Source organism: Bombus pascuorum, chromosome 1 (genome assembly GCF_905332965.1).
Source record: "Bombus pascuorum chromosome 1, iyBomPasc1.1, whole genome shotgun sequence".
NCBI lineage: Eukaryota > Metazoa > Arthropoda > Insecta > Hymenoptera > Apidae > Bombus > Bombus pascuorum.
Genome location: NC_083488.1, coordinates 29,474,158 through 29,496,715, shown reverse-complemented (window position 1 = coordinate 29,496,715; position 22,558 = coordinate 29,474,158). Strand labels below are relative to the sequence as shown.

Here is a 22,558-nt window from a genome sequence, read left to right as displayed (position 1 = left end):
ATCACAGTGTTAGTTTTATTTCTTCCTTCTGAACATTGTATTAATCTTAGTTTTATCTCCCAGTATTACCTTAAAAAAGAAGAAAGAAAATAAGAAGAAAGTTTCTCTTTGCTATTTTCTAGTATAGAAATTATTAATTCAGATTGAATCTATCTTGAATCGGTTATGAAAATATTTAATCTAGACGGTATATAAAGTGTGAAAATAAGGAATGTCCGATGTCCAAAGGAAAGGGAAAGGATCCTAGACTCTTATCTTTGATATAATTCTAGGTCATATTATCCCATTTCTTGTTGCACTCTGCTATAATTTACTATAGACAAGTATTAAATATATTCTACAATGACCTTACAAATTTTCCTAGAAACGGTCTCGCGAGAATAGAAAAATATTGTTTGTGACGTCTATTCTCTTGATAGTCGTATATTTGCATGAACTCGGAATAAATTGTTTATCAGCTTTATCTCTCACAATTTGTACAAAGCCGTAATATGAAAGGCCGGCGATAAGATTATGCAAAGTTTTCTAAAGAACTATTTCATCGACTGTCCTTCATCGAAAAGAAAGTCTTTGAGAAGCTATTCGATCAAACATCCTATCATACTGAAATCCTTTTTGCCTACGTAATGCTCCCAGTGGATCGTTAAATCGGCTTTGTTCGCTGCTATATAGGTCAAGAGCAGTTCCAGCTGACAACAGAAGAAATGGAGAACGCGCTCTGACCTCTGGCCGTAATTGGTAGAGCCTGAGCTGATCCTGAGTAAAATTCTATCTTCGATGGAACAACCAGAGGGAGAGATCCAGGCGAACGAACTACGATCATCATCGACATCGGTCATCAACGATACACGTTCGTTTTCCCTCTCTCTCTATCTCTCTATCTCTCTTTCTCTCTCTCTCTCTCTTTCTCTCTATCTATCTATCTCTCTCTCTTTGTTTGCGTAAGTCGCATGTGATAAATCGATATTTATTCCATCGACAGATTAGCGATGTCGACGCGTAATTTACCAAGGTGCTCTCCAACCTTTCTCGTCGGAGCCTCGAGATCCCTTTCTACGAACGTGTAAATTAATTACATTCTGCATAGATGAACAATACATAGATACATACGTGTTACATATGTACATGCGTACATGTGTTGTATAAAGATTAGGAAACTTTTTCGATCGATTGCGAGCCTCTACATGCATACACGTATATATTTTTAAAATCGTACTCTCGTATAGTTAAGAGAGGAATCGTATAATAATTTACGCATATTTCCTCTCGACTTACCAACGACGAAACCGCGCGAACAGATTGTCCGCAAATTATTTCGAAGATAGTCGCACGAATGTCGAGGAATAATACACGCGTGTGTAGAAGATTCAAGTGTAATTAGGAAACTTTTTGCTCATTCGCAACGTCGCTGTTGCGTGTAACGTATCGGCGAGTTTTAAGGGTGTGGAACTTGACGGGGTACGACCCGAGAAAGAAACCGAATTAGTGAGAGGCTAGGATCAAAGGAATATGATAATTGGAAAAATTAAATCGAGTAGCTGATGTATTATAAAGACTAATCTTCATCGTATTCGTTTGTATGATTTTTTATTTTATATTTTTCTACGTTCCATTTTCTAGGTATTACAAGTTGGCAAAGTATAAATAAACTATATTTATCAATTTAGCTCTGTCGTTCCGCGTAGACGCGATTTTTACAATTTTTCGCCTCCGCGTTTTTATCGCGAACGCTGTCGCCTTCTTTCAAACGCGGAGGACGCGTAGTTTCTAGGGATTAGCGTTCACAGAGTTGGACAGAAATTTTCGTTCCAATTGAAATTAGAATTATTCGTTCGATCATAGTGATCGTTAGGATCGTTGATCCACGGTAGAATTCTCTTTGTTGTTTGTTGAAATTTTTCAGAACACATTGTTATCCTTGTTGTGCCCTCATAAATTTTTCTTTCTGTTATTACTCGATCGATCGTTCGAGCTGTACGAGCCTACATTCGAAGAAACGTTTTTGATAATCGTGATCGACAAGCGAAATATTTACCGTGACGGTTATTTATTGAATTTCGTCAAGAAGGAAAGAAGTTCTATCCGACTCTGCTGGTATACAAACGTTTACTTAAACTATCTTGTTAAATTATTCTCTTCGCTTGTTCTAGGATACCTCGTCACACCGGGTATACATATCTTTTTCTATTTAAAGAAACAAGTCTCGCGTTAATATACATATTATATATATATACATACATATATATACATACATATATTTTCTACGTACGTTAAAATACTGATATAATATTTATTGTTCTTAAGATACAGAGGTTTCTTCACGATGCTGTTTTTTCTTGTCATTCGAACATTTGTCGAATTTCTTGGCACTGCTTGGACACACACACACATACACACACACGTAAACACATGCGTACATACAATTACACACACGATTTCAAGAAAAAATGGAACTACTGAGAGAAGGGAAGTATGCATGGATTTAATAGAAAAATCTATGAAAAGTATTTTGCAAGTTGGATAATACAATCTACTTTGAAAAGCTTCATACGTGGGATTAGCGTGATATAATCGATTTAACGTATTTGCGTGATCACGTGAAATTTAATCGACATATCTTCTAGCGTTATATATGATATCGAGATACAATCAGGAGTTTCGTGATGGAAAACACCGATTCAAACGAAATTGCGCCAGTCAGTCGATGAACCAACAAAGTCTTAAATCGCAGTTTCATATGGAATCCATAACAGAGGTGGTACCTTCGTTAAAATTTAAGAATAGAAAAGTTGTCTTGGGATAAAGTGATACAATTGTAAGCATCGATCGCAGAATAACTTTCTAACATCTCTTCCACGCCAACACAAGTATTCTTTTATCCTTCCAATATACGTGTATGTTATTCCATTAGAAACAACTAATTGAATATTTCAATCCTCTGCAAGCTCTTTGATACGCAGCTTCAGGGTATATTTCGATGTAATTACACAATAACATTTAATTCTCTTCAGGCGCATTAAAATCAGCTTTCCCTACGAATTTTTATTGAATTCACGTGCTTGGAGCATGAGAACGCGATTTAAGGATTCCATTATTGACAAGAGATCCATTGTATCGCGCCTATCCATAAAAATGATCGGAAGTAACGAAGTCTTCGAGAAACGTAGCCAAGCAGCGACGTTCACCCATTTGAGCGATATTAAAATCGATTGAGAAACGAGAACAAGCAGAGGTCGGATAAAAATGATAGGGGGAATAATGATAAACGAATGGATAAGCGATCGAGGAGAAGAATTATCATAACTCGGTACCAAAATGAAAAAAGGGATCAACGTACGAACACCAATTAGCTCTTAAAAAGACGGTCTATCGTCGCTTATTATATTATACTATTACTAGACTACTCTAATTTTATTGTCGAATTATATCGTATAACGTATACATATGGTACTCGTTCGTTCCTACGGACACGCGAGATCGTTTTCTTCAATACGATGGAGTTACGATAATATACCTTTAGACGTCTACGAGGTAAGTTATCCATGTTGGACACCCGCGAACGCGTTCACGAATGTTTAATATCAAATACTCTCTTTTTCTCTCTCTCTTTCTTTGTCTCTCTCTACTCAATTCGCTATAGCATTAAGTATTTAAATAACCACTTCGAAATGTATCGTAGATGATAATAATTTCTTGTTTCATGCGTGTTTCGTGTGTATCTGTTTCTCGCGCTCTCATCAGGAAGAGCCATCTTTCATCTTCCAGTTCTATCGGCCCGCATATATTTTTATCGTTAGACGAATGATCCAAGGAATTCCTACGAGAAACGATCTTCAAACGTTTCAACGATTTCATGATCTAGCAGCGTTGTAGTGATTCGCGAGAGGAACTCGATATTACAAATTAACAATGAACGTTAGATCGATGTGCAACGATTTATATGAATCGTCCACGCATCGATTCGTCTGAATTTTTTCGCTTCGTATCCAGCTTCGACTCTAGTCGCGTTAAGAAGCGTGAAAAATACGAGTACGTAGGATGTACAGTAGGTTGGGTGAAATAGATGGAGAGAAATCGTATTCGCGCGTGTCCGCTCCACGTTTGTCTCTTATCCTCTGTAATTAAACTGATATTTTTAAGTGATCGAGTTAGAGACCGAGATTAGAAAAGTTCCGCGGCGAGGAATCGCACGTGCGTATACGGCCGCATATCAAATAAATTAATTGTAAGTATATCAGTAGAGAGTGCTGGTATATTCAATATAGCGATGGTGAATCGATTCTAGAAATGCCTTCGAGCGTAAGATACGTTGTTCTGATTATTTTTTATATGTAGCGTAATCACGATGCCTTTGTAACTCTATCCCGGTTAAATGTACGTCGTTCATCGAACGGACGATCGATTTTCCATTGTATTTAATGCCCCTATTATTTAACGAGAACAAACCTGAGGTCTTACGTTCGATGAACGTCGCAACGATTTAGAGAAGCACGAAGAAAGAAGAAGCCAGAACAGTACGCTGAAATATAGCTATAAACATTGGTTGAACGTTTTATTCGATTGAGAGAAGCTTCGCGTCGCTTATTTAAATTAAGCCGAACGGACGGAAATGTTTTAATTTAAATGATATTGAAATTTTCCAAGTTCTCAATGAAACATTCGTTAACTCCAACGTTATTTGAATTTCATTAAAAATTTCAATTAAACTTGCGTTCAGAGTATAAAAGATCCTCCCTCGTTTTGTTTTTCGTTTCCATTCCGGCGTTTATGTTCCGTTATCCTCGGTTCAAGTTATCGTAGAACAGCCATCGTTTTCTTTCAGTTTCGTCGAACCGTCACGTCGTCATCTACGTTAACGTACATCGTGATTATAGCCACCTGTGTAAAATTTCGATTCGATGAGCGAACGTTTCTTTTTAGGAATCGATCCACAAGTAAGATTGTTCTTGCGATCGTTCTATCGTTTCTCGCCTCGCGAAGATCCTTCGGTGATGCGTGATATCGCGCGTCGAAACATGTAAATCGTTAAATCGAACGATAAGATTTAAATACTTACGAATCGTGTTAAATCGTCGTGTTATTAAATACGAAAGTTATAAGAAAAGATTTGTTCTTTCATTTTGTTTTTTCTTTTTTCTTCTTATCTCATCTATCGTCTAATAGGATCGTGATGCATTCGAATCGTTTCAATTACTCGGAGATTTCGATGCGCGTTTCTATAATTTCCTTACCAATCGAGTTTAGGCACCGGTTATAATATCCGAATTTTGCACTTTTTAAATCGTAAATCACGTTCGTGTAGATGTTTCAAAGAATATTTTCCTAGATTCTAAGATCTGTACAGAAACTATAACGAAGAAATAACGAAGGTTACGATAAATAAATGCTCGATGATGATGTGATCGATCAATGGAGCGAAATAGTTAACGAAGGATGAATGAACAACGTTATTAATGTTAAAGTTGAATTTCATTATTAGCTAACGGAAGTTGCGAGTTTATTTTAAGGGATCATTGTTGGAACATTGTACGGTTAAAGGTTTTCTTTCAAATACCTGGGGAATAATGTTTATTCGAGATTACTATAGAAAATAGAGATAAAATAGGAATAATTTTAATCGTAGAATAATACAATATTATTCTTAACTCTTGACGGATATGGAAACAGACACGTACGTGTAAATACTTCGAATAGAAGATATTTCAATTTCATGCCATTTCGATCGATCGATAATTCCGATATAGCGATAACAATTGTCTCGATAAAAATTTAGTTCTTCCGGAGAATATATCCGCTTCGATGAAAGGGAGAAGAATCTGTTTTACGCGTTATCCAATATCTTTTCGAATCCTGTACATATCTCGCACGCGTATGTATATTGAAATTTCAAATAGTCACAATTTAACATATTGAATAGAAGAAAAAGGAAAAAGAAAAAAAGAAACGATCGACTATATCTGTGGAAATGTTCGACATTTTTGTCCGTGACATTTTATTCTCGTAACGTAACGTAACGTAACGTCAGTAGTCGATTTATTCGTACGTGCGTATATAAATGTATTTTTACTGAGATTATCACGATTAATCGATGGTCACGAGGCAAACACGTATTAAAGTTTTCACAGACGAATTCAAATTTTCTAATCTCCTGCGAGCTTCGTTGTAAGCAAGGCGACGTTTTAAATGGTTTTCCATTGCTTCCCAAATTTTTGAACCATTTCTCTTCGAACGTAACAGAACGATTCGAGATTCCCTTTGAACTTTCTCGTGTTAATCTTACGCTTTAACCTTCGTCAACGTCCAATAAAGCGCGACTCCTGTTCTCCCTTTCTTTTCCCTTTTGTATTTGTCATTTTCTTCTTTTCTAAAGCGATGATCAATAGAGAACCGTTCTATCGTGAAAATTCATTGCGTCACGGTGTTTCTTAGAAATTCAACATTCCGGAACAAATGAAAGCGAAAGCGTCAACATAGATTGAAGCACGCTGTTAGTCGAACAACATTTAGCTTTGAAATTTTAATGCCAAAGAAGGCATTATAATATTCGAGAAGCATGGAAATGTCAGTGGATATTAATGTTTTTATTCGATGCATTTTGAAGCGAGAGCTTTGAGAATAATAGCGCGTCTATGGCGATCGACGGTAAATATTTTATTAAACGATTCCTGAAGATATACAGGGTGATTTACCTGATACGGCGACTCGAATTTATTCTACGCTATTCCTTATACAAAAATGCATATGGCACGAAGATCGCATAATTTCAAGAAGTAAAAGCACGTTATAAGAATTATTTTTTTTTTCGTCTACGATAATCATACAAGGTTTTGAAGATCTATATCTTTGCGGTTATTAAAAGAGTATTAAAATTTGAATAAAAATTGTATGCGTTAAATACGACATAGACTCTCCTTTTTTTTCGTTTATTCGTTGTTTAATTTTTCTACTTCGATCATCGTCGCGTGATGATAAAATTATGTTATGACGTAGTTTGCATTATATGATAAACAATTCCAAGTTTATATCATACTTTTGCTTCCAAAGAGTTTATTGATATTCTAAATTTAGTTAGAATACTAATGAATACATTCTGCGACCTCCAATGAAAACCAAAAATAAAACTTACATCCAGTAGACAAAAATAAAGCTTATATCGAACAAGTAAAAATATTCTTCCACTTATTTCTTCAGTAAGATGTGCATAAAAGATCGAGGCGTCAAGAAATCGAATCTAACTATATTATAGGTATTACGACTGGATATTTTAATTTGGAATTTCAGCTTTATTTCCAAGCTCCGTACTATGAATTTTCTCATAGCATGAAACATATTGATCTTGCTCACAGTCGCTGACAAGAATCTCGAGAAACACTGTAACGTGACGATTAAACTTCATCATCGAGTATAATTTCTCCAGTATATTTCTACAATGTGTATAAAAATACGAAGAAACGTTAATGCTTATATCGAATTTCACGAGATTTATATTATCGTACATGATTTGTTATGGAAATAAGGAGGTTGTAGGAGGAGGAGGGGGTAATGTTGGCAAAAGATCAAGTGGTTCCATCATTCTTCCAGAAGGACGAATGTAAAATAATTTCATTTTCTGCTTTTTAGCAGAATTGCTCTTATTCGAACTTTATTCTTTTGTTTGGATAATTGGAGCAATAAATAAATAAATAATAAACAGTTCGAACATTACGTTCGAACTTCGCAAAAACGTCATAAGTAAATTCAGGTGTATTTGAATTAAAATATTCCAAATTTAAATTCTTTGGTGCGAAGTAATTATCGAATAATAATATTTTCAACTTTTCTGTATTGCATTGTCTTTCAGCGAATTTTGATCTGCGAACGAATTATGATAATAAGAATTTAACTTCCCCTGCTGCTTAGATTTAAATTTACTGCTTACAATTGAAAATTATGTTAAATTCATTCCAGATTTCAGACATTGAAAATGCCATCAGACTGATTGTCCAAGCGAATCTCCCAAAGGAAAAATACCGCCGATATTGTTGCAAAAGGAAAGAAAGAAAACGTCTCTGTCGATGTATCGCTTCTCAAGGGAACCTGTTACTTTGATTTCTCAAAATAAAACCCCTGTAAATTTAATCTCCTTATTTTTTATAACAGATCGCGTATTTGTAATACACATACGAACTATCAAGTCAACTAACGAGTAATACGAGTGTTTAAACAAAAATCGCGTATTAAAAGAGGAGTCGTGAAGAAGGATATCGGAGAATGTTAAGAATATTGAAAGAACAGTCTACGGACAAATAAAAATTTATCTAGAAATAAAGGAGCAAGTATCAATAACTGAAATAATTACTTTATATGTAACTTTGTTAAACGACGAAAATACTCGTATTGCTCGTGGAACGGTCTTAAACGATTACTTAACGAAGAGATGAAAAAGTCAATGCCTTTTGAGGTTCGCGACTGTGTATCGAGTTTAAGGGAGAACCGGAACGAAGAAGATAATGAGAAACGAGAGACGTTCCCGAAAGTTCGAAAGTTTCCTTCAGATCAAATTGACTTATCGGTATAGATAAATATTTTCACTGATTTCCTCTCGGAAAGTAATTTCCTTTTCGTCGTCGATCATAAAACCGTGTGCCTATCACTCGGTTTTAGTATTATTATTCGTTAGGGGAATAATCGTTCTCGTAATCGCACCAATTACCACGCCCGCGATTAGATTGAAATCGCGACAGGCAAAGCTTTCACGCGAGATCGATCATCAGAACCGTGAAGAAGGACATTGAAGAAGCCATTATTACTAGTTAATGCATATGAAATGTCGTTTCTCCGGAGTTTCAATTTGATAGGCAATGGACCAGCCATGAAATTTCCTCCTATCGTCAATTATTCGATTTCAGCGTCAAAGGAAGAAGAAATTTCCCATGAATCGCGTTAGAAATATTTCGAATAAAAATATCCAAATTATGTTTCGCGCGATTCTCTTACATCAGTTTTCGAGAAGATGTTCTAAAAGTGAATATAAACGAAACTTGGCATTTGTAGAGGGTTAAAAAGACATTCTTTACGTATGTTTCGATCTTTTAACATACAAATTATCTTAAAGGAAGTTGTAACAACGCCAATTCAAGAATCTCTGAATGTTAGTACTAGCAATTCTTATCAATTCCGAACAATCAAGTTAATCGAGAAGGTGCATTGTATCGTACGAGAATTACTTTCGTCGAATATATGACGTTTCGAACAAACTACGTGTCTTCAAAATGTAATTGGAGAAAGTGACGTTCCGTATGCATCAACCGAAACGAATAATTCCGCGTAATGAACGAATCGCGAACGTATCACGAGTAGAGCAACTAGAGGAACGAGATTGGCAAAAAGGTGAATAAACACGAAGAATAAAAAGAAAAAAAGGAACAAAAAAAAAAAAGAAAAATAGAGAATGTGAGATGATAATCGGAGAGTGTGTGCGAGAGTATGAGCGTGTAAAAATGGCGCGGAATTTCCCAAAGAGGAAAAAGAAACACAGTATTGCCTTTCTCAGGGACGCGGCCTTGGCCCGTGAATTTCATTTTAAGTTCTTAGAGCAATAAATCGGCGACAATCACGGCGTTTCGGGCCGAGTTCGCGTCGCTGAAACATCTTCTCGTCTGTCCCGTGTGCGCGTTTCCACTTCTGTCCTCTACGCTTAGAACGACGACGACGACGAAACCACGCTGAGCCGCGATTCATGTGAATACTTAACTAATTTCGCGCGCTCGACTTAATACAACAGTGCCTGCTCAACTGTCGCAGGTGAGGAACTGAAGAAATCGTGTTGTCGTGAAGTTGTGTAGAGGAAATAAATATATATACATATATATGTATATATATATATATGTAATGGTGTAATATTTTGGAAATCAGGCGATCGATTCGTGAAAACTTTAAATTTTATCGAATTTACATATTTATATTTTAAAAATTGTTAGTTGTTATTTCTGGGTTTTTCTTTTAAGTGACTTCTTACTATTTCATTCTACCGAACGGTGAGTGAAATTGGAAACGCGAGTGAAATGGAGGAAAAGTTATCAATTCGAACAGCCGTGTTACGATATGTGGCATAAATCTGCACGAAACTCTTGGAATATCTGTTTTTAACAAAAATTTAGTATCTCACGTAGAATGTGAACTTATAGTTTCACGCGTGTTTTAAGTAATATACCAATACACCAATAGATTGTCGATCTTTATGTAAATTCATATTTCTATGAATATAAGTAAAAAAATGGAACATAGAAAATTGTTCTACTTATACTTATCAGGTATTACAGAGGTATTACTGTATTTTGAATATTTTACATATTTTCGAATGTTACGTGTATTCGGTGTAAGGCATTTGTGCAGTCATAAATTCTCATAAATGCATACAAATTTTAACGTATTTAAATATTAAATTGAACGATATTGTTCCATATTTCTTGATAGTTATTTAATTCTTACGAATTTTGAATCAAATGTGACAACTGTCCTAAGACTTTTGAGCGGTGGTGTAGGTGCAGGTATTTGAATTTTGACGAATTAGAGGTTCACTTATTTATTACGTATTTGTTCACACACAAAGGTTGTAATAGATTATTAAGATAAAATATGACGTAATTTATTTCCGTAATAGTGTTTCCTTTATTATTATTGTGCTATTATTTTAGAATTATTTACGTCTTTGTTATAGCATTATTATTTATATTTATATTCTTATTTCCTTATTATTTGTCGTATTATCGACACGAGAATTACCAAATCTGCCAAAATGAGATGTTTCGAAAAATTATTGTTTGCTGAAACTATGCAAATGTTTTTATCAAAATTATATACAATGTTAGCTTTTATCAAGGTAAAAGTATAATCATATATATTTATTTATTTTCAACACACGCGGCGAATATAATTATTTACCATGGCACATTACAAATCGGTAGTTTTAATATTAATTAATATTAATAGCGTTAATGTACGTTACGTTACGCGTAAAATTCTATTAATTCACTCTGAATTAATCCCACAATCATCAGGTATCCATGTCGATACGAACGAGAAGATTGCTAAATTCTTACTAAAATTTCCCCACGGTCTGTAATTTTATTCAAAGCAATATTAATGGAAGTACGATGCATAGGATGTCTATGCACCTTGACATGCGGCAGTTAAACAGGCTTCGATGTATTTCCGGTCCACGCTCGCAATGCCTCGTCGACTATTGGTGGCGTCAGGATCGATGCATACAAGTGGGTTTTGTCGCGTGGATATTTCTTTTCGCGTGCGTATTTTTCTTTTCGCGTGAGCGAAACTTGCGTTTCAGAAATAGAAAAAGGCGCAACGGTGTAATCTCACGACGCGACGGTCAATTTTCGCCTGTTGCGAATTCTCGCGTGTCGCTGATGCATTCGCGAGCATTGCGACATTTAGCTGAAGATAAAACTCACTCGTCCACATCGGGCTTTAGTCGCGTGAAACTTCGTATTTAACGCTTCGCTAACCCTTTCGTTGCTGCGGGTGATTATAATCATCCAACATCGAGCGCTTTCTAACAAAGGTGACTATAGTTACTCGTAAAAATGTCGTATTAGTCGTTAACTACAATTAATAAAGGAAATTTCATATTTTAGTTGTACTATAATTATTTGATACAGTTGTAAATAATGTTTGACGTAATACGGTTGACCATTAACGATGATTATAGTCATCCGTTAAAATTTCGGATTATTATAGTCACCGGATAATAATACCAATTGTATTTCGTTAACGACCGTGACTGAACACATCATAGTTTGATATTTCTGGTTAATACATTCACTGTTATTGACGCTCATGTTGCGCTCATTCAAATATTTGAGTAATCTTGCTGACGCAACCACTGACAGAATAATTTATTTAGGCAGACAAACAGAGCGGTGGCCAGCGTAACGAAACGAAAGATTATTGCTTGAAACGAAGACATTTGCTATGAGAGAAAAATCCAATTCGAGGAATAGGTCGTTGCATTTTAGCAGCAGTGAATATTTCAAGCGAAATTTTCCTCTAGAATTGTGCAATTTTTGTATTTTGTTATATTACTTTGATATACACTACGAGTCAAAGGTTTGAGATTATTATGTGTTTCATAGAGTCTAAGAACTTTTAACAATATTAGTTTAGAATAGTTTTTAATAATAAATCTGTCGTATCTGCTTTATTTTTACATTAATTTCGAATAAATAACAGAATTAGAAAATATTAACTAATTTCAAATTTTTGCCCGATAATGTATATCATACAGTGTGTTTTAATATTTTCCGTAATGGATTAAATAATTTATAGAATTTAATTATTCTGACGCGTATTTCTTTAGAATTCGTTATGCATTATGTAATACGTTGACTGCTGCCCGATTGTCCTACTATCTCATTAAAAAACAAGTTTGTTTAAACGAACTACAGTTGCATTTAAAAGACTGTATATATTAATACGTATGATATTAAGGACGTTTATTTAATTTAAATGCTTTAATCAATTCACGTTGATGGCAGTCAACGTGTCAATCTCAAATGACTCGAATAAAAGACAAAATTTACATTGTTAATAATTTATAACGTGTATAAGGTATAGTTCCACTGTTATACTATCGTTGTACAATAACGAACTATCGTTTTAATCGTTAATTCCATTCTAACGAAAGGGTTAAAGTGTGAAATTCGTCGACAATGACAAAAGAAAACTACCCCTTGGCTCTTTAACTAACGGATTTGATACATAAAGCCGTAATCTTTCTCTCAGAAAATTATGTGTGTGGAATCCTTTCAGCATTGGACGTTGTATTAATCTTGTCGAATTTCGCTAAATGAATTCACGTTCTCTCGTTTTTCTCGCAACGAAAATAAGCAAATTTTACGCCTATATTTTTTACGATAATAGGTATGTTAATAAAGATACGATAATATAACAATAACCAGTTACATTTGGATGTTTATGCATCTGTCAAAAAATGTAGAAAATGCACCTAATAATCCGCCATATAAAAAATATTCAAATTAATGATAAAAGATATACAAAAATATGCATTTTCTTAGAATGCAAATTTGCGTAAACATCCACGGTTCGCGTGTTAATTAATATTTATAAATCCAATCGAGCGAAGCGACATTACCACAGAGTAATGACGTTACAAACAGCCTTTCCAACTTATCACGCTTTCTTTGAAAACATTCGACAGGCGCGTTCCTTGGCAAAAATCAATCGCGCGTAACACAGCGAACGAAACTGCATTTCCGTCTGTCTGTCCGTCTAATCTGTCGAAATAGAAAGAAAAGAAAAAGCAAAAACACAGACAGAGAGAAGAAAAAAAGAAAATATAGATTAGGAAGCGTGAACCGATTCTGAAGCGAATCGAAACGGAGCCAGGGGAATGTTTAATCGATTCGCGCGACGATTTTAGCCGGTAGGGTTAACCGTGCGCCTCTAATTTAGACTGCAGCTGGTCTGTTTTGACTGCGGCAGAACGGGAAAACAAAAGGGGAACTGTTGTAGCTCGCCGTGCATTGTGAACGTCGACCTAAATACTACGATTTTCCCCTCGGTAACGAGCCGAGCTTAGTCCGTTCGTATTTCATTGTCACGAAAGTTGTTGGGTGGTCTGTTCTATTCCTATATTCTGTCCACGTCAAACGTGGCTGCTTGCCGAAGTTGTGAAAATTCTTTCCGCTGGTACGATCTACGCGGAAGAATCGCTTATTTTAATTTATCTAATCGTCTATGGCTGATCAGATGCTGGTCGATCGTCGAGTGACGACTTATTAACAGTCTCGCTGCTATTGACGCGTACGTTGTGTTCCGTAATTGGTAAGATGGATTCTGTGAAACCTTAGGAATCGTTATTTTTAACGTCGTATTGTTAACCAACGTACAACTTAACCCATTTGCGTCCAAGCGCAGATTAATCCGCGCGCTGCGACTGTCTTCTATCACCAAGCGCGGATTATTACGCGCGCTGCGACTGCTTTCTTTTATTTCCATTTTAATCTAAATAATTTTTACTTTTTCCTCTGTTATAAAGAACGTAAGGTGCGATGTTTGCGAAGTAACATCGTCTACCAATCGTTTTGAACAGTGAATTTTCGATAAACTCCATGAAGAATTCGGATGTCATTTACTGCACCTACGACCGACTGCGCGCGGTGATAGGGACCAGTCCTCTCAAGTACAGCATGATGCAAATGGGTTAATAATTATCGGTTTACGCTATCGTCGCATAAGCCACAGGACGCTTAGAACTGGTACAGACGAATGTTGGAATTACAAAGTTAAATCGACATTCAATTGTCATCTCTGCGTGTACTTTTCGGAAAATTGAATTATACCTGTTACGTTTTGGAGATTTTATTACAAATTTATTTTATCGACGCGTATGTATAGGACAAAGAGAAGTCGCGTAACTTGTAGACGGAAGTGCATAGATATACAATCCACAGTAGCACGTTTTGTAAATTTCTGACGATTTTCGTCCACGTGCTAAAATGATCGTTACGCCAGTTATGGGTTAATGGTAAGTAATATCGCGACCACGAATATTACATTTCTGCTTTGATGTATTTTGACAAAGTAACTTCGAAACAAGCAATGGATATCGTAATAGAACAAATGTTATTAATATAAAATAAAGAAATTTTTGATGGGAAAGAAAAAGGGTAAAATTGTACGTGCGGTGATCACACGTCGTTAATAGCAGTGAATATATTAACTGGTTTGTGCCGAATGTATCGAAGACTTTTTTTTTTATTTTTTTTTTTTTTTTTTGAGTATTAAAGGAGGTTGTTTAAGTTTAACGAAAACTGTGAGTTTGGTAGAATTGAATTGATTTAGAGGTAGATACATCTGCATTTTTGTAATCATTGGGACATCTATGGACAATTGAGAGGTTATTGAAACGTATTAAGAATAAATTATTATATTTCAATTCTCAGAGTGTAAATTATTTATATATTCAATACCGAGATAAAAGTCTAATTAATTATGTACAACAACATCGAACGTTCTTCTCTCGTCTATATTCGTCAGGTCCCTCGATTCTCTATTTTAATCAATTCTATCATTCGTATTATTAAGTTTGCCACTGTATTTGTGGATAGACTTCTCAAAATATACTGTTTTATTCGTCTCGAGATCTTCTACGATTTACATCAAATTATAATGAGATTGACGCATATTTTCACAAAATTTGTATACGTTTTTCACCATTGTTCTGTGCGAGTAGAAAATTCTGATCGATGAATAAGTAAACGTTCCCATATACATAAATGTCCTATGAACAGGAGTGTACATATAATAACAATTAGATTTCTTGCGTTTATTAAGTATTATTACATATAGCTTCTGATTTCTATAATTATGACGATAAGCTCTATACGGGTGATGAACAAGTTTGTAAAGTATGTTTGTACGAAGTTGGAGGATCGAATCACAACTTTGTCAAGTAAAAGTGTTTGGCAATAGACAGCGTTTCGAACCAACGTGATTACAGGAACGATCGTGTAATTTGCAATGACTTCTTTAATTGCTGCTCGCTATTTTCTGAGTCTATGTAACTCGTACGAGTAACTTCTCATTAGAAGGATGTATCAAGTGATTACTTTATAAGTAATAAAAAGATTTCTGATTCTCGAATCTGTGTTTTTCCCTCTTTTCCTCAACCTTAAACCAATGCTATACCACGATGCTATACTATATTATACTTTGATTACGATACCGTGATAATATTTATTCCACGTGCGTTACAATTAACACGTTCTATTTGTCTGACAAAGAGCAACGTATTTCACTTTTTCAAGCAAAGAAAGTTTTCTTATGCCGGTTAATCTCCTACACACGGTTTTATTATCCGTACCGAAACACCCTGTATATTTTCAGATTGATTTCAACTTTTATCCTAACAATTACGATAATTGTATCTACTTACAGCGTCAATGAAATTGCAAACCGTTTCATGTAACACGAAATATATGTATTAGTTTGTCCGGAAAGTGTCTTTCTTTCGCAAACGTGTGTTTTACAGCAATGCACCGTCGTACAAACGTGAAACCAAGTCTGTGAAATGTCGCGGTATTTATCCCAACAGAACAAACTGGATCGTAATTCGGCAAAATAATGTAAAACAAAAAACGTTGTGCGTCTATTATTTCCTCATAAAACGAAAGGAACTTTTCGGACAACCCAATATATTCGTACAAATTTTCCATAACCGATATTTCACACAAATACTCGTATGTATCGCTTTATGCATGTCGAATAAAGTTTATCGAATATTTTATTATCTTGAATCATTTAGTATTTAAAATATCAAATATTTATTCCTTAGCGTAGAAAGTCAATTATTTAATTCCATCAATTCCCGTTCATTAGTTAACAGCTCTGGCGATTACCTAATCTCACTTCGAATTGAAAGTAGATAAGGACCAAGTTCCGGAAGAGTCAATTGCTTGAAATGGATACGGATCCTCTGGTCAGAGAGATTGCATGTCCTTACGACTTTCCTATGAGAGCTTCCTACGAGAGCTTCCAAACTACTTTTCAATATTAAGTTCGCGTCGTAACTTTGATTTGACCTATCCGACTTCAAGGAAAATTTACAGGCGAACTTTCTCAACTATCATCGAATTATCAGTACTGTCGTCGTAAAATCTCGTTCAATTTTCTGCGCGCTTTAAGATTTTGATGAGAACGTAATCTTTTACAGCGGAACGGCTTCAAAGTTTACAAATGTCCTGGATCAATGCTGTTGTACCAAAGCTACGATTTTAAGCGGATTTGAAAAGAAATGTGCATTTTTCTCACTGTGTTGAAAATTTAATCAAAATCGAACGACGTTGTCGTTGCTGTAATTATTCTTTCACAAACATTCGTGGCTTTTATCAATTTCTATAGCTCTTTATGTTTTTGTCAACTTCCTCTCTTGTTCGTGATTATTCTTCCAATTAATTATTTCTTAGATTAGTTTGAGATTGCCATTTAACTTTCCGAGAATGGTTCTTCACATTTCTTTATCTTTCTTCGTTTTGTAAATATCCTTTGTCAGGATAGAAACCAATACAGGTAAATATTAGGTCGTCCGAAAAGTTTCTCTCGTTTTGTAAGGAAATAATGGATGCACATTTTCCGTTTTATATTATTTTATCGAATTACGTATGATCCATTTCGTTCTATCAAAATAAAGATCATAACGTTCGACAGATTAGGTTTCATGTTTGTATAAAGATGCGTCGCTGTAAAAGAAAGACACTTTTTGGACAATCTAATATATTTACGTCTTTACACAGATTTCCATAGGTCGTTATTTATTTAAGATTTTGCGTAACGAACAGCAACGATCGTTCAATTATTTTGAAGAAAAATATTCTCAAACTTATGATATATACTTCGGAACAAAGTTTAAATTTGTTATCTGTGGCCTTTGTGCTGTACGAATTAAATGCAACAAGTTGTATCCGCCGAAACAAGAACCCTCCCTAATTAACCTTCGTTTGTACTCCTTTGTGCTCATCTTGTTAGGAAACTTTCGTTTTTTATGTATTTAACGGGAAGAGTTTCGCTTCGCTTTCATCGTCTTCCTATTATATCAAGAAGCAAAAGTTTTAAGTTGCATAAGACAAGCCTGTTGCCTAGTTAATCGATAATAATTAAACCTTTGGAGAAATTAATACAAGTTAGTTTAATTTCATTTATTTTCTTACGTATGGGTAGTGGTTAAGAACGCTGTATTTTTCTGAAAATGAGGAAACTCTGGCCAATAAAACCATCGTACATTGAAAATTCGAGGGCTTTAAATCAAGTGCACGTGAGTTTAAAAGGCTAACTGAATGTATTCGCTACATACGAAACATGCGGAACATGCGTAAACATTCTACAACATAAATTGCGAGCAGAAACAACTCGAGTACTTTTATCAACTTGCAGCATTTTGTAATTGAACTTTCAAAAACATCGTTCGTATTTATTTCTGTTATTTTTTTTTTTTTTATTTTCTTTATTACAATCCTCTGGAATGTTTCAAATAGGAATAATAATACTAATACTAGCATTGTGTATATAATCGTAATATTTCGCTGTGTATACTAATTAAGTTCAGTCGTTAAAAGGAATACAGAACAATAAATAACAGTTAGTTATTATACAATTATAATATGCAGATCATTGTGCATAATGTATAAATGTACTACCATACTGTTTGTAATTCAAACAGAACTAAACCACAGGAACTAGATCAATTTTAGATGAAAGGCAACTCCTCGTCGTAACCAGTTATCATGTTCCTCTCTAGGACATCCAACCGGAAGCGAGCAAATTAATACATCCCTTTGAGAATTCGCATAAACTGGAACATTAAGAATATCTTCCACGTCGTTGCTTCCTGAACGGCCGCCCACTGCTTTGTTTCTCGCCTTATCCGCGCTGTAATTTTCTGGTAAGAACGCAATTTGACAACTCGGTGCAGTTGCAACGGAAGCCGCGTTCGCATCCAGATCATTCAGGTTACCATCTTCTATCAAAGCTCCTAAATATAAAATATTCCGTATTATTTGCTGAGGCAATTTTACGAAAGAAGAAAAATTCGTGTCTCTTCGATTCCCTTTTTGATATTTCCTACTATCAATTTGTATTTTGCATTACGTTTGCAATTAGAATTATAGTTCTTCCATTCTTACATTAAAATTATACATTATACGACATTAATTTTAAATAAAAGTTAATTTGAAATTCTGAAATTTGTTTTCAAGCAGTGAAAGATACTTTAGAAAATTCTTCGTATTGTTGGTTGACTGTGTTAAGTAATGATCATTAGACGAATCAAATTACCAGATATCAATAGTCCTTCAATGACTAACGATATCTTCCAGTCGTCGTTCCGTCGATTTTCAAACCAGTTCACGCAAAGTCGAAGATTCTCCATAGGTTGATGTGTTTCTCGCGCGGTGTGCTGTTTGAGAACAGTCAGAAAGGCTCGTGGTCTTGTTAATCGCGATATATCGACAACAGACGAGGAGATGGTCAAAATGGAATTTAAAGTTTGATAATTGCACAACAACCCTTTAACGAAAGGCAGAGCTTCCTTTGGACCATATTTCCAGTTTTCCATCCAGTGTATGGGAGTCTAGAAATTAGTCAGACAAATGTTCGTAATTGTATGAATATTTCGAACCTTCTAAATGCAAAATAAAAAATCGAAAATAATAACAAAGTGATAAAAGATCTAACGACTCAACGATTGATAGATATTCGTGGTTAATTTCGTAAGATTAATTTGAAATTTTAAGAAATTGTTTGAACCTTAGTATCCTCGAGGCGCAGGTTTTCCACGTCAACGCGAATAACATTCAACGTCTTCTTGGTCAGATTTATTTCATCGATAAAGAAATTTTCCAATGGATTCTTATTTTCGTTGCGATCGCTAGTCGTTGACGATCCAAAGATCGAGATATGGCGGTCGATTAGATCCTTCAAGTCCCTCTGAATTTTTGTTTCCGTCTTCTTGCTGTTCGTGTCGTTACTGACGGACGCTTTGATTAAAATTCCTGCCGACAATTAACAAACTTATAGCCACTTCGCAAATTACATTTCTATAGAAAAGAATGAGAGATTTGAGTTACGGAATGATCGTTCTTGTTAGCTCTGTATTGCATTCTCGAAAAAAGAACAAAAATTCCAACAAAACGAATTGTCTTCGTTTCTTAGTCATCCCAGTTGTATTAGGTTGTCCGAAAAGTTCCTTTCGTTTTGTAAGGAAATGATACACGCACAATGTTTTCTGCTTCATATTAGTTTATTGAATTATGCACTAATATAGTAATAGAAATATAACGAAATGGATCATACCTAATTCAATAAAATAATATAAAACAGAAATCGTTGTTCATCTATTATCACCTTATGAAACGAAAGAAACTTTTCGGACAACCTAATATCATTTCCTACTCCCCATAAAACTATCATCAGCCCTAATAACTAGACTGCGGATATTAGCGCAAATTCCTATCTTCGCGAATGCAATTTAATGTACTAAATTCCGGGTTTATTTATATATTTTATCACGTAGTATACAACTTTGTATCCTCGATTTTCCCATAGACACATAAGGACCCGCAGTTTGCTACTAATATTTGCTGATAAAAACTAAACCTTTCAAATGTGTGAGCGCAGCTTCGGCAGCAGTCCTCTCCCAAGCTCTATGCGCGTTCGCGGGCAATCCAAAGCACTCTTTAGGCGAATCATTATCCGGAACATGTTCCAACGCCTTAGCTGCCTCGTCGAACGAGCCATGGACCACCCTGAGAACGTCAGCCAGCTTTCTACGACCGTCGAACACCTCGGAAGTCCAAACGTCGCGAACGATCGAGCACAACGCTCTCATGTCGTAATCGTCCTGAAGGCGACCGCCGTAAATCGCTACGTCCAACAATCCTCTGCCAGTTTGCCAGTTTCCATTCTTATCTTTACTCTTCGTCGACTCTATTTCTCTCACTACTAATTCGTATGCTGCTTCGAGATCCGATTCGTTCCATTCGTACGACCTGATCCAACCTTGAGGCACGAATTTTCGTCGTTCTTGAAGCGTTGCGTGCAACCACGACAGCAACAGGCTGCCAGGAACGTTCACGTTCTTGTGCTTTTGACAAAGCTGTTGCAGCGATCGTTTTACGTTCCTCTTAACACCTTCCGGTGGCTCGTAAGCGAGTTTTAAACAGAGAGCCGCGAGACTGGGGTAGAATCCCAAGCATTGTTCAGTGGTTAACCAAATCCTTGTAGCGGGATTTTTGTTGCTGGTGCACATGGGTGATCTGAGAAGACTCTCCAGTCTGGGAAGCCAATTGAGAGCCAGATGCAAGTTGCTGAGCAGTATCCAGCCTCCGTTCCTGTTTCATCAACAGATCGGTCGCCTTAATCTTTCGTTAAGTGAACTTTTCTATAATGACGTTTAATTGCTGGGTGAAATTATATCGTTAAACTACGTGGTGTACGCATTCGTTGCGAGAGTTCTTAACTTTCGTTTACGCACCTAAAATTTACTAACCGGCATGAAAGTACGCAAGAGGAGTTGAAGATCGAGGACTTTCTTTTTCATTGAAAAGTTGACGCTTTTTAAAAATGATCGCGGAAGCTTATTATACAGCGCAAGGATGGACAAGGTAAGGTGTTTATTTGGAAGGAAGAATAGGAAATTTCGCGCGCTATATTCAGAGAGGGGAGCAGTAAATAACACGAAGGTTGATAATTTAATCGCAATGTATACGCTGCGCACGTAAACAATATCGAATTACGTGATGGAGGTACGTAAACAAAGTCTATAGCTGATTTAGTACGCCATCGTGAAGACTATGGCCTCAAGCCAAAACATTGCAGCTTTCCTAGCGTATGTTGGCGAAGATAACGAGGCTACCCAAAGACATTGTTTAACTTATGTGAACGGAAGTTAGACCCGAAAGTTGAAAATCTCGAGTCACTGAAGCATAGTATTATGGATTTATCGTTTATTAATGAAGTGAATCATTGAAATAATCTAAGACTGTATCAGCCATTCTGTTTTCTGCAAGAGAATACATCTGTTTTATCGCGTGACAAACATTTCGATTTCGAAAAGTATTCGAAGCAACGTCCGTTATTAAATATCGAACATTAATATCGAATTTTTTATTCAACATAACCAGGAAGCGGATAAAACTTTGCTCTCAAACACGTTCCAAACGACATTTATCGTTTTAAATGCTAAATATGATGATCTCTTTCACGTAACAAGGGACATAATTAAACTTACAAAATTTTTGCTTCTGAACGCTTCGTAAAAAGCTACGCTTTAAATATCAGATGTAGCTAAATAAGTAACAATTAAGAAAACAAAATAATTTTCGGATGACACTTTTTCAAATACTCGATATAAAATTGTATCATTTGATATGCAGAAAGTATGATGTTACGAGGACAAAATATCTTTTTTTTATCATGATGACATAAATTCATAAAATCCTGAAGCTGGAAATTTATATTTCATAAAGCTAAGAAAGGCGCATTACCGACAAGCACTCTCCAACGCGAGTTCAGCCTGAGCAACTTGACCCTGTCCAAGTGATACTTCGACGAATCCTGTGGCTGATGCAACGTGATTACTCGCTAATGCTGCTAGCTCTGAACCGGGATCAGCTCCCGGTGATAGAAGCAGCAACACAGGATATGTACTTTCGTTTTCAGCTACTTTCCTCAAGGACCAGTGCGGTGGAGCTAAATTTTTCACACCTTCCCGAACGAAAATTATAAGGAAAATTAGAAGGTAAGCAAAAATATATATATCTGTTAACTCTTAAACGCATGATTATTCGAAATATAAAAGCGTATTGAGCGTGAAATGGTCACAAAATTGTAGAAAAATAATTTTAAAAAATCTGTCATTTGGTATATTTTTACTTAAAAAAAAGACATATATAGAAGATATAAGAAAATGAAATAGTTTAATAATATAATAATCCAATGGCTTATCTGTACATTTTCGCTGATACTTTATATGTAGTAGTATAAT

General features: G+C 35.5%; 2 protein-coding genes across 4 annotated transcripts in view; one reads left to right on the top strand and one right to left on the bottom strand.

The window, feature by feature from the left end:
• LOC132915527 (eye-specific diacylglycerol kinase) overlaps nt 1-15,663 on the top strand; it is a 96,949-nt gene extending 81,286 nt beyond the window's left edge. For 2 of the 3 annotated variants that reach the window (XM_060975411.1, XM_060975406.1), the window contains one exon: nt 673-15,663. In XM_060975411.1, the coding sequence (XP_060831394.1) occupies nt 673-722 (50 nt within the window). In that variant the 3' untranslated portion in view covers nt 723-15,663. The remainder of the gene's footprint in view (nt 1-672) is intronic. The other variant, XR_009659893.1, reaches the window with a different exon arrangement.
• Nucleotides 15,664-18,051: 2,388 nt separating this feature from the next.
• The window catches only part of LOC132916014 (cytoplasmic dynein 2 heavy chain 1), a 34,720-nt gene continuing 30,213 nt past the window's right edge, over nt 18,052-22,558 (bottom strand). Inside the window, exons 41-45 of the mRNA XM_060975765.1 lie at nt 22,059-22,278; nt 20,170-20,903; nt 19,321-19,565; nt 18,850-19,144; nt 18,052-18,547 (exon numbers count right to left, since the gene is read on the bottom strand). Of these exons, the coding sequence (XP_060831748.1) occupies nt 18,252-18,547; nt 18,850-19,144; nt 19,321-19,565; nt 20,170-20,903; nt 22,059-22,278 (1,790 nt within the window). The 3' untranslated portion in view covers nt 18,052-18,251. The remainder of the gene's footprint in view (nt 18,548-18,849; nt 19,145-19,320; nt 19,566-20,169; nt 20,904-22,058; nt 22,279-22,558) is intronic.